Source organism: Passer montanus, unplaced genomic scaffold (genome assembly GCF_014805655.1).
Source record: "Passer montanus isolate IOZ18808 unplaced genomic scaffold, ASM1480565v1 scaffold14, whole genome shotgun sequence".
NCBI lineage: Eukaryota > Metazoa > Chordata > Aves > Passeriformes > Passeridae > Passer > Passer montanus.
Window position 1 is genome coordinate 5,846,436 of NW_024360941.1, and position 19,596 is coordinate 5,866,031.

Genomic DNA, 19,596 nt, shown 5'->3' on the forward strand with positions numbered 1-19,596 from the left:
CATGGCCCAGCTCCAGCTCAGACGACAGAAAGCAGTTTTTGGGTGGTTGAAACCTGCTGTGATAAACTGTGAAAGCAAACAGTGACATAGGGCAACAGATGACCGGCATTAGGAAGGTATTTATGTTGATACAAGACAACATGTAATTATATTTTTGGCTGTAAAATAGCGTTAACAGCCAGACAGGTGCTACTGGAAAGTGAGAATTTTTTTTTTCAGCTATCTGTGAAATTTACATTTGATGGGACAGTTCTGAAGAAAGCTCAGTTAGGAGTCTCTGCAGGGATCTAGCTGAACTACAGAGACTCCATTGTATATTTATAATCAAGTTTCTCCAATAAAGAGAGGAAACTAGGGGGTGACTATATATTATTTTTAAAAAGCTTTTATTAAAACTTATTGGAATTGGATATTAGGCTTCTAAAGAAAAAACTTCCAATAATTAGTTTTTTATTCTTCTCCCTCTCTTTTCCGTCTATCTTCCTCTGTCTCCCACTTGTGTTAGAAGACCAAGACCTAGGAGTAAGTCCCTGCAGGATTCAGCACCCACTACTGGGTCTGTAAGACTAGAAGAAAGTGTTAAATTATTTCAAAAAGATAACAATAATATATATATAATATAAATTTATAAATAAATTTTATATATAAAATATATAATATATATTTAAATAGCCTTTTATTTTCTGTGATCTTTCTGAAAAAATGACCTAAGGATTAGTCATAGTTTGTCATTAAACTGCTTCCATTTATCATAAGTTTCAGACTTCAGTGTTTTAAATAAACATGATTGATTCTTTGTATAAACATTCAAAATATACATGAGTTTTGATATAATGTAGAAATGAGATTTGTTGGGACATCTTTTCTTGGGTGGTGACTCATTGAGCAGTTGAAAAAGAGAAAGCTAGAATGTTTCTAGCCTGCAACAAAAACTCATCTCTGGTGCCATTCTGGTACATTTTTTTCCACAGACAAGAAAGCTGTCTGCAAAGAGAAAATTTTTGTTTTTGAATCTTGCAAGGACTTGGTACAGGTCCCTTCAGGCCGAGTACGTATTACTCACAGACTGGTGGCCTTTGAGGGTCTCAGAGGTATGACCGTTTGTCCTCAGAATGATTCAATCTATTATTTTCTTGAGAATGGATCTTTCCTTCTTCTGAAGTACTGAAATGAGAGAAGAAAGAAAGTATCTGTTTAAAATTGGGGGTACTTTTTTCCATCTGTCAGCATAACAAATGGCTTTGTTTTTACATGGCAAAACATTTGTTCTTGTAACTAATACAGACTAATTGTTTTTTTTTTTCTTCACAAATTTTTAAACCGGGCAATCAATTTGACAGAAAGTCTGTTCTCAATTATGAAGTGTGAGGAAGGCTTGTTCAACAGTTGCATCCTTGATTAACTATGTACAAGTAATTATTATAGTTCAAATGTGTTTCAAAATTTATCCTTTCTACCTTCTGTCCATTATTTTATTTCTGAGGACATCCAACATGGGACCATTTGCTTATGCACTTTTCTCTTAAGAGATTATTTTACAGAATATAAGAATATCCAATATTCATATACTTTTCAGTGTTTTCATAGAGTTTGGTGGATGATGAAAATGAACAGGACTTTTATTTATTTAGAATTTGTGTACCTACTCTGTACTTGAAAGCCTAACTTGAATGCATTTTGAGCTTGCCTTCCTTTAATTTTCTTATTCTGAGGGAAAATTACAAACTAGTGCTTAGCAGGGAATTATTGAAGACTTTTGTTCATAATAGTTCTAATTTCTCAGTTGCTTGCTACTGTTCTTAACTTGCAACGTGGAATTAATTTATGGTAGTGCTTGTTTTTGCAAAATTATTACTTTGGTTTGGAATTGCATAGATTTGCTACCTCAGTTAGGGATTCACTTTGCAAGGTGCATAAATAGTGTATTGTGAAACTTCTGTGTTTCCTTTCATCATCAAAATGACAAGTAGTATCTCTTTGAATGTATGGTTCCAAGAGGTACCTATGTTTTCAACTGTTTCTTAACCTTCAGATCTGTTCACATTAGCAGAAAGCTTCCAAAAACTTTCAGTGCAAACAGATTTGAGAGTTACAGTGCAAAATGCAGTGGATACTTGGGTTTGACTTGCAGAATTTACCTATAAATGCGCATTATCTTCTTGTATAATAAGTAGAAGCTGATTTTTATGGAAAGACCTGCAAGTCAACAGGTCCAGTGCTGAATATATTTTGGCAGAGGAAGATGACCTGAATGCAATTGCCATGCAAACTTCCTTTGTTGTGCATCAGTAAGGGCAGGGAAAAATTATTTACTAAGATAAAAATGCATGAGTAAGACAATGAAAAGAGACTTAAATTATCCATGGTGGCTTTCAGTCTATAGAAATTTTTGCTGTACCTGCTGAAGTGTGAAATATCACATTGCCTTGTTTGGAGATAATGTTAACTATTGCTTTCCAAGGTAAATAAGACTGAAGGGGGTAAATGGTCTGCATTCCAACCCACAAAAACCAGACCTCTGGGATGACCAAAATTCCTTTGCTCTTTTTCCTCCTTTCTTTTGCGTGTTGAAATGGCACATTTAGTAAAATACAGGGGAGGTTTAATATGTGTTTGTTTATGTATGTACATAAACACACACACATATATATACACATATATTTTTTATATCTAAGAATGTATACATGTGTGTGTGTGTACATTTATAGTTATATACATGTGCACACATATATGCATGTATGTGTATATACATGTCAGGAGCAGTCTGCCTCTTTTAAAGGGACCAGCCTCACCTAAAGCAAGAACAGCTGAATGACATAGAAGTGTGGCAGCAGAGGCCTCTTGCTACAATGACAGCCTGTTAATCTAGTTTGGCTTTTTTCCATGCAATGAATTTGTAGCTGTTTAATGCAGGTCATATTTCCTCCACTACTCTCTGCTTTATTTCTAACACACTAAAAGCTCTTTTGAAGGATTATATGTTAATAAACAGAGCTGCGTGCTACATTGTAGCTCTTGAACTAACTAATGCCAAATTCTTTTTTTTTTTCTTTCAATGAAATGTTTTTCTTTTTGTGATGGTCAATAATGTCCAAATTCATTAAAAATAAAGCACACTGTCCCTCTGCTGGGAAAAAAAGCCCAACTTATTAAAAAACTTTGTGAAATCTTTCTCTTCTTACATGTTTAATGTGTAGAAATTGAAGTCTTTTTTTGATCTAGGTGTTGCTATCAAGATAGCACTGTTAAATTATGGACTTTGCACAAAGCTAGAATAATTTGTGTTGTCCATAAACTACACTACCATTATTTACTAAGACTGGATATTTATGAAACTTTTACCAGCTAGACCACTTGAAAGAGTAAAAGCTGGTGAATCTCTTACCTCCTTTGTTCTAGCTTATTTGTTTTACTAGTGTTCTTCTCCCTTAGGAACTAATGCTCAATTCCTAGAAAGATGAGACAGACTCTTTGTGCCACAGTGCAAGGCTGCAGGCTGAGCAAAGAGTGACCTAAACCAAGGCATCACAAAAGTGCCTTACTGGGAAGAATGACTGTGCTGTAACTTATCCTGCTCTGGCCTCAGGCTCTGTGCTCCTCTCGGTAGCAAGGTCTGCTGGGAGCTCAGGTGTGCTCACCCAAGCTTGTTGCGTATTTTGTAGACAAGGATGAGTGCTCGAAGGACAATGGTGGCTGCCAGCACGAGTGCATCAACACAGTAGGAAGCTACGTCTGCCAGTGCCGGAACGGGTTTGTGCTACACGAAAATAAACATGACTGCAAGGAAGGTGAGCAGGAAGGCAGTGGAGTGGTTGGTTACACAACTGTCTTGCAGAAAGCTTTCTGCAGCTCTCCTTTCAAACAAATGAAAGGAAAAAAGAGTTCTTGGTAATGGGATTTTAGACATTTGGGCGTCTCTCCCTTTTCCCATCCCCTCCATCCCCAGCATTTGTCCACAGGAATGAAGTTTGGAAAACTTGGGATCATTGGCACAGAGTGCTACTTTCAATAATTCTGTGAAGTGTAGAATATTTAAAGCTCTGCTGAAGTATTCATCTAAGGCTGTATTAAACACAGGGGTAGGGTTTCTGGAGAGAAGCCTGGTAAAGTTATGATTAGCCACTATCAGTAGCAGTTAGTTTCCTCACAGCCAGGCTGAAACCATATCTACTCTTTCTGGGTTTGTTTTAGGCAACATATTTAGACAATCTAAGTTCCAGTCAGAGCCCTATGCATCTTTCTTCCACTTGGCTCTCTCTTGAGGGGTGGCTACCTTCAAGAAAACAATAGGCTTTGGGACTTAAGTAGAATTTAAATTCTCTGCAAATGAACCTCAAGTGTGCAATATCATGAGAGCTGCTGTAATGTCTCAGTGTTTTCTGGCATGGATTTAATCTGAGAATAAAGATATGCCCTTAGTGAATCATTTGCATTTTTACTGGTTTTGGAATGCTATTTGCCTACTCTAAAAGTTTTTTCAAATAATTCTCTGATATTTAGAAAGCAAATTGAGATTGTTAAAAGTAAATACACAAATACCTTCTTTTAGTTCTGGGTGCTAATGGTTTAGTTGCAAAGTCAGTGATTAAGATGTTCTTTGTACATACTCACAGTTTAGTCTTAGCTGTTCTCACATTGTGTATATGTTTACCTAGAAACTGTGGTTTACAAGTCAAATTGATTGCTCTGTAGCTGCAGTAAAAATTACCAAGAAGAGAATAAAATAAATTGTTTGAGAAATTTCTTTTGAAGTTGTACTAGTGAGATTTTCATATGGATTTACACACTTACTTATATGTAGGATGGGGGGGATGGGAAACTACTTCATTAACTTTAAATATTTATCTTGTGTTTATTCCTGTATAAGGCTTTTTCTGAAAAAAAGCCATCCATTGTAAACAACAGCGTATGTTTCACAACAATCCACAAAGAAAGATGCTGGGTTAATGCTCTAAAGCACATGCCTGAGGGGAAGCACATTCCTGAGCACTCTGAAAAGCATGCTTACCTGTCTTCCTTAAGATCCTTTCCACTTAGCGGCTGCCCTGACAAAAAATAGTACTTTTTGGACTAGTTCTGAATGCTGACCCCCAGACTAACTGATGCTATCCCTATTGGCACAGCTGAGTGTGAACAGAAGATCCACAGTCCCAATGGCATCATCACGAGTCCCAACTGGCCTGACAAGTATCCCAGCAGGAAGGAGTGCACGTGGGAAATCAGTGCCACCCCTGGGCAGAGGGTCAAACTGGTGAGTCTCTGCCTTCCCTTGCTTTTCAGCTTTCCTTCCATCAAATCAGCTTCTCAAATGACTGCTCAATGATATGAAACTGTTACTAAACTTTACTGTCAGTTTGCATCCCAGAGGTAAACTGTTGTAAAAACTTGCTGAATACTGTCCATTTCTGGCCAACAGGGACTACTCAATGACATAGAGTTGTGATTTAAGTTTATGGTGATTGGAAATACTCTGTACCGTGAAGGCAGGAGGAAGGCTTTCCTCCTGTCAGACTTTACTATATCATTGTTGCAACTCATAAAACTTGTGCAAAGTTTTGGCAAATATGGCAGAAGCCATTTACACAAATTCCAATATATAGAAAAAGCAAAATTTTGAGTTATGAACAGTCCTCTACACACACCTTTTCCTGTTCTGTTTTTTTGAGGAGGAAAAAAGATACAAAACCCCTGAGAATCTGGATTTCTCATTTAAAAGTGGTTTCAAATTTTAACATAAGTAGAAGAGCAGCCTGGAGTAGATTTGTGAATTTGGTGTCCAGCTGGCTGAGGACAGTGCTGGTGTCCAAAGACAGGCCTAACAGAGTTTAGATAGCTTTGCAGGTTTACTGAGGTTATGTGGCCTCTGCATGAGGCCAAAGGCATGGTCCAGCCAGTAGCATTTTTGCTTTGAGCTCAGTCCCAGCATTTCTTCAACAGCTTACTTGCAGGACAGCCACAACAAAAGCTGGCCTTACATATATTTAAAATTCATAAATTGATTTTTCAACTGTTTTGGAGCAAATAAAGTTAAGGAGAGAGATGCCTCTGTTTCAGAGGTAGAAGCAATAGCCAGTACTCATGCAGGGATGAAAGGTGTATTCCAATCTCATAGCTGCTGACCTTAGCAAACCCTAACCCCTTGTCCTGGTTTTGGCTGGGGTAGAATTAATTTTATTCACAGTGGCTGTATAGGTCTGTGTTTTTGATTTGTGCTGAACAATGATGATAATAGAGATGTTTTTATTAATGCTAAGCAGGGCTTACACAGAACCAAGGCTTTTTCTGATGGCGAGGAAGTTGGGGGAGGAGGCTGGGGGGAGACACAGCCAGGACAGGTGGCCCAAACTGACGACAGGGATATTTCAGACTATATGACATCATGCTCAGGATATCAAACCAGGGGAAGAAGGAGGAAGGGGTTGGTATTTGGAGTGATGGTGGGACCCATGTGATGGCCAAACACCTGCCTGCCCATGGGAACCAGTGAATTCATTCCTTGTTTTGCTTTACTTGTGTGTGCAGCTTTTGCTTTCCCTATTACAATGTCTTTATCTCAGTTTTCTCTCTTTCACACTTCCAATTCTCTCTCCAGTCCTACTGGTGGGGCAGTGAGCAAGCAGCTGTGTGGGGCTTGGCTGCTGCTGGGTTTAAACCACTCCTGTTACTGGTGCTGATGTGGGATTGTGCATTCATCCCTGTTTGCCAAAAGTAAAACAGTTGAACTGTACTAGAGCAAATGGTGGAGAATGAGTGGTGTGCATGCTCTGTCCATTCCAAGGGTGAAAAAATAGCTTTCTAATTCAGGCAGCCTTCCTACTGCTACTTCTGAGCAAGTATTCTTCATACTGGCTGAATAAACTAAAGCAGCCAGGTATAGGCACATTACTGTAAAAGCTTTTCCGTTACTAATACCCACAGCAGGGAAAATTCCAACATTTAGATATCTTCAGCAAAATATTCCATGGTCTACTTTACAAAGAAAAGGGTTGGGTTTTTTATTTTTTTTTTAATTGGCTTTTGCCAGTGGAACTGGAAAAATAGACAGAATTTTACTAGATAGAATTTTCAACAATACCTCCATGTTTTAGAGTCTGAGATCTGCTCTTCTGTGCAATCCAGTAGGGTCATTTACTAAATTCTGTGTGTACAATATTTTTAAGTTGTGCAGAACAGCAAGGTCCCATATCAATATTATTAATTCCATAATTCCACATTGGATGATTATTTTTTTTTCTTTTACACTGTGTTTAAGTTTAATTTTCATGGTTTTCTTGTTCAAACTGAAGAAGTGAATTGGTTACTTCATGGTAACAAACCACAAGAATTGTGAGGCTGTGCTTTCTTTTTGAGAGGGGTGTGTGTAGAGAAACTCCTCTTTTGTTGTGATTGCCCTCACTCTGCTAATCGTTGAAAAGTGTCTTCCTGAATGGGCTGAATTCAAGTATTTGATGCAATTAAGAAGCCTATGAAAAAAAAAAAAAGGGTATGCACTTCAGAACTTTTAAATGAAACATGTAGATAAAGATGGCTTTGAAAATGTACATAGCAGAGAGAGTGACTAACATGAGCTAATCAGCCGGATGTTTATAAGAGACAGACTTAAGTGTCCCATCCAGGCAGCTGTCCATGAGTGCCACCAACATATCTACTCGGTTGAGTGGTGTAGATAGAAAGAACTGGATGGTCAGAAGCTGTATGTAACATTTCTGAGCACCACTCCCACTAAGGAGACAAATCACATGGAGTTAAAATAGTCATGGTGGGGTAGGAATTCAAAAGTATTTGTCCCAGGAAGAGAGGGTGTGATTTAATTATGCTACCAGCTTTATTAGATCATCTGTGAACTCTGTTGGCAGCAACTATTCAGTTATGTTTAAAGGAAGTTTGTGTCAGTTCTCCTCTTTCAAACCTGCAAGGAACTGACCTTTAAAAAACTGAGGCTGTCTTTGGGTATTTTAAAATATCAGACATTTTGAGATTTTAAAGGACTATGCGCTTTAAGATCTGATTTTCCTTTAAAAACCAAGTTCCTTGCATTCTCTTTGGAATTGCTGGAATAGATTGCTATACCCACAACAGATTTAGGACTTTTCCTGGTCATGTTTGAGGGACCCAATATAACATGTACTGTGCTTCTGCAGGCTTGGGAATCCCAGTGAGAAGTCAAATACTAAAAATAATAGGTGTGCCTTATAGTTCATAATGAGATATGCTTCCTGGAGAGGGTTGGTTTTGTTGGGGGTTTTTTCATGCTGGTGAGAAGTGAACAAAACAGATCTAATTTTCCTCTTAAAAAAAAAAAAAAGAATTTCTGCAAGCTGCTCTTGGATCATGCCTATTGCTCCCATTAATTCCAAGTTGGCTTGACTCAACACTGTGTTTAACTAACTCCCTTACTGAGACTTAGTCTCTCAGCTTTCTGGGGTTTTCTTAATCCATCGGATTTTATTTCGGTATAAATGACAACACATAGTTGGCATCATAAAAGTAGGATGGCTGACCACAATTTAAGAGCAGCAGGAGTGATTGCTGTACAGCTGTTTTCCTTGCCTCTGCATTTCAGTCCCTTAATGTAAACCCCAAATTTTCACCGTGAAATGAACCTGCATCCATTGTATCACACAGCTCTTTACATATAATAAGTGTTATTCTGAATACTGAAGTTCTCTGGGAAAAAAAAAAACCACCTTTGTGTTAGTTCTTTAGGTCAGCTTTTAATGTAAATTACCATTGCATTTCACACTTTCAGGGTTCCAAATAAGTGTTATTCTGAATATTGAAGTTCTCTGGGGAAAAAAAAACAACTTTTGTGTTAGTTCTTTAGGTCAGCTTTTAATGTAAATTACCATTGCATTTCACACTTTCAGGGTTCCACAAGTGATTTGGTAGGTCAGATTTGTTTTGTGTACCAGAGAGAAGACTTAATTGTGATATTTGCTCAGCATTTGATAGTTCAGTTCTATTCCTTTTAATTATTGTTTCTTAATCCTATTCTGTTTGGGTTATGGGGTTTTGTTTGAGGCCTTCTGGGTGTTTTTTTTATAAACAGTCAGCTACATGACTACTCATGAAAGCATGTGTACTTGGTGGTTTTATGCTGTTTTGTTGACAAAATTGATTTTGAATTCCACCTTAAATTATGGCTTACTCTGCACAAAATTCACAAATATGTATATTGCCTTCACAGTGTTTACATGGGGAGAAATTACCATACTAAGCTTCAGAGTTGTTGAAATTCAGCCCTGGTCAAAAAGTCTTATCTGAAAAACCATAGATGTCCCCTTGAAATAAGTTTGTTCGTATCATTCTAGTCTTGGAAGACAGTTTTCCAAATCTGAAATGCGGGTATTAGTTGTATATGTGTTAACAGTTTCTGTCAGGCATGGCATACACTTTTTGGAAATGCCTGAAGTTTGTTCTGACAAACATTTAACACAGTTTTGTTGTTTTTCACAATGCTTTTTCTAGCAAAAAATGTGACCTTAGCATGAAGGGTGAAGCCTGAGACATCATTAAGTTGTAAGAATAAAAAAATTAGATTTCTATATACTAGATTAGAAAATATAACTTCATGCATAAACCTTCATGTGGAAAAGTCATTCTCAGAGGCTTTAGTTGCAATGTGAGATAGTTTTTAGAAAAGGGCAGGGGGAGAGCCATTATGCTTTGCAGATGTTTCAATCAATCCTCAACAATGCAAGGAACAGTAACTTCTGACTTTTTGCTGTTTTGAATGCTCTGTGAAATTTGGAATAATCCTAAAATCAGTGCAAATTCAGCAGAAAGGCAGCAGTATTCTAGATTTAATATTCTCTTACAGATAGCAGCTGATATAAAGATGCTAATGCCTTTCTGTATGAAGGATGATGGACCCTTGAAGTTCAGTGTCTTAACTTTTATTCCAATAAAATTTCAATAAAATCAATATGTTACTCAAATCTACAGGCTTGTAGAAGCAGTAATGTTAAAAGTTAAAATGTCATTTTAACTGTATCCTTGTATTCTATAACATATGGACATATATATGTATGTACCATGTAAATACAGTCCCACAATGGGTAATTTTACTTTTCTTTCCCCTAGACATTCAATGAATTTGAAATAGAACAACATCAAGAATGTGCTTATGACCACTTGGAAGTGTTTGATGGTGAAAGTGAAAAATCGCCAATCCTGGGACGCTTATGTGGCAACAAAATACCAGATCCTCTCATTGCTACTGGAAACAAAATGTTCCTCCGCTTCATTTCTGATGCTTCAGTTCAAAGAAAAGGCTTCCAAGCAACTCACTCTACAGGTCAGAGACCAGGGTGTGCTTTTTACTAATAACTTCTCCACTGTTCTTTAGTGGTAGATAGGCAGGTTTTTTTTCTTTTTGTAGGAATAGGGTGAGTTCACAGATGTAACAACTGTATCTAGTGAAGCCTTGAGCCCAGTAGGAAAAGTCTGAGGTGACAGAAAGTATTCTCTAATATTTTAGATATTCCTTTCTCCCTGTCTCTCTCTCTCATAGGTGAGAATTTAAAGGGTGTTGAAACAGAGTCAAATAAGAAATGAGGTTCCTCAGGATTCATGACTTGAGATCCTAAAAGATTGAATATCTTTTCACTGTATTTGTAATAACAACACTTAACTGGGACATGTGATGCACCTTCATTATTTTCCTCTTGTAATTTAAACAAAAATCTGGGTTTCATTTAAACAGATATTTCTTTCCTGTAGTGCTTAAAATGAAAGACAAACCAAAGAAAAATAAGAAAAAAAAATTAAAGAATTTCTTAGGACCTTTAGAGTATAATGTTCTTCATATTTACCATTCAATTTTCTTGTTTGGCAGAAGTCACTGAAGTTGGAAACAGTGGTTTGTAATTGCATTTATAGAGTTTTTGGGACATTTTCAGTGTATAGATTTGTCCCCGGACATTGCTTGGCTTACAGTGGCCTCTAGTGCTGAAGCTCTGAACATCCAGTGCCTGCAGTAAAACAAGGGGATTTGGGGTTTTTTTGACCTTTATTTTAATCTTCAATTGCAATGTCTGTCTTTACTTTCCAGACTTCATTCTTATTTATCCAGTCAATAAATAATTCATAAAATATTTGATAAATATATATATACTAGAAGATAAATTTTAAGGACAGGTAATAGTTATTAATAAAATTATCAAGATAATGGATTTTATTCCATTGTAATAAAATTTAATAATAAATAATAAATAATAATATTATTGTAATATTACAAGGTTAATAGGTTAATGTAATATGATCTTACCCAAAGCATCCATCAAGTTGATGTGTAATGCTCAGCTAAAAAATCCTCATATATATCAATGCTGTCATTTTGTCTTTTTTTCCTTCTGATTTGTTCCAAATAATTAAAATCTTTGGTAATTTAATTTTCCTTCCAGAGAAAGACAGTAAACAACAGTATATGAAATCTTTGTGATCTGAGCCTTGAAAGTGAAAAGTTTAGCTACCTGTAATTCAGTTTGTTTTTCTTGTGGAAAATCCTGTTTTACAAGCATGTAATGTTTTGTGTTCCCTACTACAGTAACATTTTCTCTGAGGTAAAAAATTCTATAGGCATTTTTAATAACCTCAGGGTATATAGTTAAAGGTCAGAACTCTTGCTAGATCAGGTGTTGTAGAACTTCTGTCTCATTTATTGTCTTCACTTTCAGTTTGCAGAACTGGAGCAATCAGAATGTGAACAAAATTCAGATGTATACTTCCTAAATTCTCAAGATTTCAAGTTTTTTAATGACTTGCTTAGTTTTTTATGTATCTTAAATATGAAAACATCTATAGCGTGGACAAGCATGTGTTCTTCTGAGAAACCAAGAAAAATAAAATCAGTTTTTAAGAATGCTATTAAAAAAATGCAAAGTTACCTTAAGAGAGGACATTTATTTCAGCTGCTGTTGCACGGACTGCTCCCTGAGATGAACCCTCATCTCTGGCCTGTGCTTGGAGGTGGTGTTTGAATGAGGGACAGCTCAGGTCTCACAGTCTGCTCCTCCAACCTTGAGCCAAACACAGACTCTTCGTGAGAATTCTGTGAGAATCTCACCCCTGTGCTCTGGGCACGTGTGAATGAACAGATGACTAACAAGAGTATGGGCAGAGGATTGTATCCTTTAGTTCATCTTTTCTAGGAAAAAATTATTTATGGTGTGCAATGGAAGTAGACAAGGTTGTGTTTGATCCTGTATACCTTTGCAGACAGACAGGGAGAGCTGAGGAAGCTGCTCCCGTCACTTTTAACATGTTGGCAGAGCTCACTCACTGAAAGGACTGATCTAACACCACAGCAGCGAATGACTAGCTGAATTCTCTGCCCAGAGCTGTCTCTGCTGCTGCATTCCTGGCATCTTTATGATTTAATGGCCCCTTATTATTCCAGTGGATGCTGTCAACGATGATTTCCCTTTCCCTTTTTGGCTTGAAGCACTATCTGATTTCCAAATTTCCATTTAATATTTCAGAAAACAGGATAAAAATGTTGCAGCAAATACAGTAAAGCTTAAAAAAACCCCAACTGGATAGAAAGGCTTCCTTGGGTGGAGCAAAACTTATAAAATGCTGTTTTGAAAGTGCAACACAGTTTTAGAAGGAGATACTGTCATATTTTCCCCTCTCAGAAAAGGCATAACCCATTCAAGAGGAATTAATAAAAATGCTCCTGATAGAACATTAAACATCATTGCTCAGGGAGTGATCTGTCTGCCCTAACTCAGGCATCTAGTTCTCTTCTGGACAGCTTCATTTATGGTGCCTGGCCTGCCGCCACTGCTTTAGGAGGTTGCAGACCCTACTGTAGGTCCTATTCGTATCTGTCAGTGCTGGGAGGATATCAAACAAATTTGGATATCTCAGATGTCACTCAGTTTAGAGGCCTGTGTTCCTTCCAAAGTAGCTGTAATAATTCAGTATGGGAGTGCTGAATCGAGTTTATAATCTTGTTTCATTAGTTCAGATGGTGTGGGTTTCAGCTTTTCCCAATTGTCTGGCCTGTTAAACAGGAAACTACTGCTTGATTTGTTCTTATGTTTGTAAGAAGCCTAAAAGTCCCCAGAAAGGTCATGAAACATGAGAGGGTTTTTGTGCCTTAGATGGTCTAGAAAGAATTTTTCACTGCAGCTACAAGATCACCATGGTTTTAGAAGTTGGACATAATTCCTTACAGTCAGAAGCAAACACCCTGCCTACAGCAGGGCAGCTGTGCCTGCACAATGGAAACCACAATGGCTCTGGTACCAAGGCAGAGCAAGCAGTGCTGCGTGGCTCTGCTCTATCCTCTGCCTGTCCCACGTGTCCCAGTGCAGAGCCTCATTGTGCAGGCTGGATGTAGGCTTCTGAAACTACAGCTTAATTCTTAAGAAATTTAAAATTTGGCTTGTAATTTCTGTTCTAAATTATGAGTCTATAATCTGTGAGAGAAAGGGAGGGGAGCAGGAATTGCCATTTTATGTGGTTGGATGTCTACAACTTTCCTTTAAGCTCCTGTCCTCTGCAGCAAGCAGAGGGAAAGAATGCAGACAGTTCATTAAATGTTTTCTTGTTTGCAGCTGTTTGGTGTCTGAGGCAGTGAGATGTTCCTAATGTTGGCAAGAGTCCAGACAAACAAAAAATAAACCCAAAACAACCCCCTCTCCACTCAAAAAACACCCCCCCCCTCAAAAAAAACCCCCAAAAAACCAAATGAAATTCCGAATAGGGAGAAAACCCAGTAAATTAGAATATCGATGGGAAATAACTGTTTGAATGATCTTTCTTGCTGATGTTTTATCATGTGCTCTTATTTGTTCTTTAAGAACAAAAAAATTGAAATTTCTGAGATTGAACTGATAATGCATAATGGATTACTTATAAATTATATTTCCTGGTTTTATTCCTTCATTTATTGCTTAAGAAAAAGACCCACTCTTTTTAAGAAGTAAGGATTTGGTCATTACCATTATTAACTCTTAGCTGAAATGTGGCTTCTCTCGATATAATAGTGCAATTGATTATGTTTAGGGTGGGTGGCGTCCATGAAGTAAAATTCAAAGTGTCTGTTCATCAAAACTTTCAAAGATTGGAATCTTGCTCTTTGTTTCAATAATATGTAGATATTTTAAAATGCAGCTAAAATTATCTGTTTATTTACAAAAATTAAATCTAAATTTGTGATTCTCAGTATTTTGTTCAAGCTCATTTGCACTTGATGTTTTTATCAAGTGCCGCAAGAGATGAATTGTTCTTGATGAGAAACCAAACCAAAATTATTCTGTTTGCACTGAAATCTTCATACATTTAAAGTAATAAAACCTGCACCCACCTTTTGCAAATATTATGCATTTTGGAAACAATTTTCATCTGTTCTTCATTGGGTTCTAATAACACTTTTACATATTTGTTTTACACCTTATTCACCTATACACCAAAGCTAATTCATATTTAAATTCTGAACTCTGAGCAGTTATAAACAAGCTCTAAAGCCCCACATCCAATTTATCAACTGCTTACAAATAGAGATTTATGCTAAAATAATGGCTGTGACAAAAGGCACAGATCTCCTGCCAAAGGCTTACCTCAAGAACAGGCTCTCAGCTACAAGCCTTTTCTCTGGTAGCAGCAGCTTTCTCCTGGCCTGCTCTGTTAGAGAGAAAGGCCTGCTCATGAACTACACAGCAGACAAGGCAGCAAGCTTTGCAGTGGTGTTTAGTATTGAGCTGGCTCTCCAATTGCCAGTTATGGTTAAAGCTGACACTACTGTGAAACAAAAGAGCCTTGCATTCAATCACTGACTACAAGTGTGCTGGAGCTGATCTTCCTCTGCCACTCGCACATGGTGTCATTAACTCCTGTGGAAGCATCACTACTGAAATGTGGGTACCCTTACAGCAACTGACTTGCTGGCCACAGGAACCTTTCCAGTGCCTACCAAAAGATGTCATACTGCTTAAGCCACATTCCTTTGATCTTCCTTGTCTTTGTCTTTCACTTGAAAATTATGAACTATGTTCACATGTCTCTAGTTGTAAAAGAAAATTTATATAAGAAAACTCAGAATGATGGAGTTCTATTCATACTGTGTGGTACTTCTTTCTCAGCTTGTTTGATTAACCTGCTTGTGACATAAAAATGCACTCAGCCTGAATGAGACTGGGCATCTATGAAAAAAAACCTACAAATTTGCACTGAATAAGCTTCTTCATCTTTTTTTCCCTCCATTTAGAGTGTGGTGGTCGTTTGAAAGCTGAACTCAAGCCCAAGGACCTGTACTCACATGCTCAGTTTGGTGATAACAACTACCCGGTTCAGGCAGACTGCGACTGGCTGCTGGTGGCCGAGCGCGGCGCTCGCGTCGAGTTAATGTTCCAGACTTTCGAGGTCGAGGAAGAGGCAGACTGTGGCTACGACTACGTGGAGCTTTTTGATGGTCATGATAAGACAGCAGTGAGACTTGGTCGATTTTGTGGATCTGGGGTAAGTAAATAGGTAGAGACTTTTTTTTTTTAAAATTTCTACAAAAAAGAATAAGAAAGGCAGGGCAGAGGAAGGTAAGGGTCATGAGATTCAGTTACTACACCTTGTAGTAAAGGTACTAGATTATCTGCCTCATATTTTAATCACTCACTTGAAATATTTTCATCAATTAATACTCGTACCTATTTTTTGACCAAAGTATTGTAGTATTATGTTAAGCTTTAAGTAGCTTGCATTGGCACGTTTATCAGCACACAAAGAAAAGTTATCAGTTTTTTCCTTATGTAGAGGGAAATCACCAGTGTTGAAAATTATTACATTAAAGTTCTTTGAATTGGAAATAAGCCACATTTTAAAGTAGGAGGGGCAGCTGGGAAGTATTTATAGTATGGTCATCAACTTTTAAATCTGATTTTAGGAAAAAAAAAGTGCTCCTAACTTGGGTGATTAATATGGGCCTTAAGAAATCTATGAAATCCTATATGCATTCTGGCACATTTTAACTGTAAGACATAGAAGAAAATTGGCCAGTGACACCCTGAAAATGCTGTATCCTATTTCTCATTTTAGACTTGCATGGGTCTGCTGGCTGCCTGCCTTGGGAAAACTGATGCAATGATCCCACAAGCCCTCATCAATTCTTTATATGTGTGCTAGTGCAAGCACACTTTTGTACATATACTCTTTGGCTAGATAAAAAGCTTCAAAGACTACATAAGATGACAGGAGCTCTTAAGTAATTTTGTGTCACTTTTTTCAGCCTCTGAGCTGGATCAAATATCTTAGTAATTCAGACAAATTACCTGAAAACTGGCTTAAATCCATTTAGTGCATTTTTGAACACTAATTAATGATGCACAAAAGGCCTTGAGCTGTAGGGAATGTATTTTAAGGGAAATGCTATAACTGAGTCTAAAATCTACTAATTTACACAAAACAATATTTTTCTTTGGAAGTTATCTTATTTTTCAAGTAGAAGGGCAGTAAACAAGAAAATGGGCTGAATTATTGTCTTCTTTTGGGGGATTGGGGTGGAATGGTTGAGCATTGGTGGTGGTTTGGTTCTGATAAGATGTAAATGAATGGCTTCAGATGCCACATAGAATAAACACAATTAAATAGAAAAGCTATTGAAAATAAAAAGCAAAATGATCCAAACTGGAGTAGGAAAAATATGTATGTTAGTACATATTACCACCTTCTCAAATTTTGAAGGAGAATTTGGTAGTTTAGCTGATACTTCTGATCAATGTGCTTCAGTAATGAAACAGGACATCATAAGGGCTGTTAAGAATAAGATAGAAAATAGGTATTGGCCTCTATTGTTTATCTAAATTTAAAATATTGTATATGGTCCTGCCCTGTCACTTTCTTTCTGCAGCAGAACTAGAGAAAAAACTAGGAGTTAGGTTATTTCCTCAGTCTGCCTCTAGCCTATAACTGAGAGCACAATGAGATAGAACTGTTCTGCCTGATGATGTCAGATGGCATTCATTGACACAGTGGAATTACAGGATGAGGTGTAGCAGGAAAAGAGAAATATTCATAAGGAGAAAAATAGTGTATGAATACAGAGTGGACAGATAACTCTTTTTCTTTTTATTAATTTATTTCAGCCACCAGAAGAAATTTATTCAGCAGGAGAATCTCTTTTACTTCACTTTCACACTGATGATACAATCAACAAGAAAGGATTTCATATACGATACAGAAGTATAAAATATCCAGATAGTGTGCACACCAAAAAATAACACAAGAACCTCTATGTCGGAAAAGAAGAGTGAGAAAGAACGCACAGTGAAAAGGAAGACATGTAATTTTTTTTTTAAACTGACATTATTAGCACAAATGATTAATATAAGTTCAGTTGAAATGCTGACTTATGATACCAGGGACTGAAATAAAATGAAAGAAGAGAATCACCTACCCCAGTGGAATAGTCAAGATGGTGATGTGCAGGCTTCATACGTGACTGTCTCTGCAGAGCTTGTTAAAGGACTTTACATGCAGGGAGAATAGAAAAGCTTTTGTTCGTGGTCCAGTATGTGCTAGAACTACATGTGGATTCAATCAGTTTCATTCAGGGGAAGTGACCCTCTAGATCATTCCTCCTTCTGACAATTGTATGGTGTCTAGAAGGAAAAGAAGCTCTTTTAGGTCACACACTCAAAAAACTGTCCTTCTATCTAGTTGCTTTGACTTTGAATCCTGCATATGGTATGTACAATGAATTGAAAGAAGATTTTAAATGGGAAGGCCTTCCTGCATTGCTCTGTATTTTTTACAAATTCACCTGTCATATCAGGTTATCAGTGTTTTGAAACTGGAAAAGTCCTACTTCTGAACATAACTGATCTATAGAGTGTTTTGTTTTACTAATGACTGAGAAGTCTGAACTGTTACATCAGTCATCACTAGTGACCACTCACTATCTGATGGAATTTTAATGGTGTAAGCATCTGAAAATGTTTGGTTTACTGGTTAAGTAAGCTATCTCTGATGATGTGCTCTTATTTTGCACTGAATATAGAAAGAGACTGAAGTGAAAACCTGTCCTGAATCAAAATCTGTATCCATGAGAAAGAGAAATGGTCAAGGATCATCTGAAGCTCCTCCTACTGAATTCTTTTTCAGCAGTTAATTTCAGCAGTACAAATAAAGCTGCTAAGCTTTATTTCTTTGGACCTTTTTGCGAATGAGCTGTTTGCCTGATTCAGTTACTCAGAAATGAAGCTGCAGTAGTGTCCAAAAGAGAAGTTTCCCAAAGAGGTTTTTGTTAGTTTTTTTTCTTTTTTTTTTTTTCCTAAGAGTAAGACTATCCACAATGGTGGAAAAAACAAAACAACAGACCCAGGATTTTTTTGATAGCAAGTGTGAATTCCTATGGTGCTATTCCATAAACATTAAAAAAAAAAAAACAACAAGAAGTTTTAGACTTTTGAGCCAACAGTTTGCAGATCATGAATGTCTCACTATACCTGGCTGCATCTTGAGAGGGAAGGCTTTACTGCTCCGATGGAAAGTGGGTTGCAATGGCAGTGCTATTCCTGTGGAACAACTACTATTATTGCCTTAGAATCCTCGCACACAATCAGACAGATCTTCCTGTAGATACGCTCCTAATCTGATAAATAATTTGACAACTCAAGCATCTTAGCATACACTAACAAAAGGATCTTCAAGCAAAAGCCCCATGCAGAGAGAGATCATCTGCTGTAAATACAGAGACCTGCTTTTGATGTAGAGATATGTTACATTTAGAACTGAGATATTCTATGTGCTTTAGGCCGTACATGGCTCTAGTCATAATGTATATGCATTATGTAAGTATTGTATGAATGAGTGCTCCAGGAGAGTGAGAGGTATTGTATGGGTGAATATGGAATTGTTTCTTTATGTGCCAAGTTCTATCAGGACCCTGTTTGACTGTAGCAACTTTTCTTTAAAGGCTTCATAGACAGATAACAAGGACTTCTAGTTTGCAAGAATCAAGTTTAAATGAAGTATTATGTTTCACTTACAAGAAATATTATTTTGATATCCTTTGATGTAAGTTGCTACTCAAATTAGCTTAGTTTTTGTTTCCTTCTATGAACATACATTGGCACTAATAAATCTGACCTTTTTTATAAAAATAAAAAGTGAATGTCTGTATAGGTCTCTTTGCTTGTTTTAACAGCCCTGTTATTACTCATATATTACCCCATATATTACTCATATATATATATGTTTTTGTTTTTAGATAGCTGATGTGGGTGAAGTTAAAAAACTTAATAATTTCTGGTTTTTTATAATGCTGCTCCACTGTCTTTTTGGCTCATTTTTCAGGTTGTTTGATCAAGAAATTAACTACAAACATTTTCTCCATGGTTTTTTTACTGCAAAGTTCAGGCAGAGATATTACTAAAGTTAAAAAAAAAAATTGTATTCTTGATGTTACATAATTTATCAGCTGGGTGGAATTCCAGTGCTTGAATTTCTGAAAGGAAAGCAAGCAGCAGCAGAAGCACTGTCTCCCTGGCATGGTTAATCAAAAGGAACTGGGAAAGTCTGAGGCTGAGAGCAAATGCAAGTTTCCATGCTATCTTATTTTCCACTTTTCTGTTCTCATCTCCCCATAATATTATC

At 37.0% G+C, this 19,596-nt stretch overlaps 1 protein-coding gene across 2 annotated transcripts in view; it reads left to right on the forward strand.

Moving 5' to 3' along the window:
• Positions 1–19,109, forward strand: part of TLL1 (tolloid like 1) — a 127,331-nt gene extending 108,222 nt beyond the window's left edge. For both annotated transcript variants that reach the window (XM_039700267.1, XM_039700268.1), the window contains exons 17-21: positions 3,663–3,788; positions 5,124–5,251; positions 10,084–10,297; positions 15,218–15,468; positions 17,085–19,109. In XM_039700267.1, the coding sequence (XP_039556201.1) occupies positions 3,663–3,788; positions 5,124–5,251; positions 10,084–10,297; positions 15,218–15,468; positions 17,085–17,219 (854 nt within the window). In that variant the 3' untranslated portion in view covers positions 17,220–19,109. The remainder of the gene's footprint in view (positions 1–3,662; positions 3,789–5,123; positions 5,252–10,083; positions 10,298–15,217; positions 15,469–17,084) is intronic.
• The last annotated feature ends 487 nt before the right edge of the window (positions 19,110–19,596 follow it).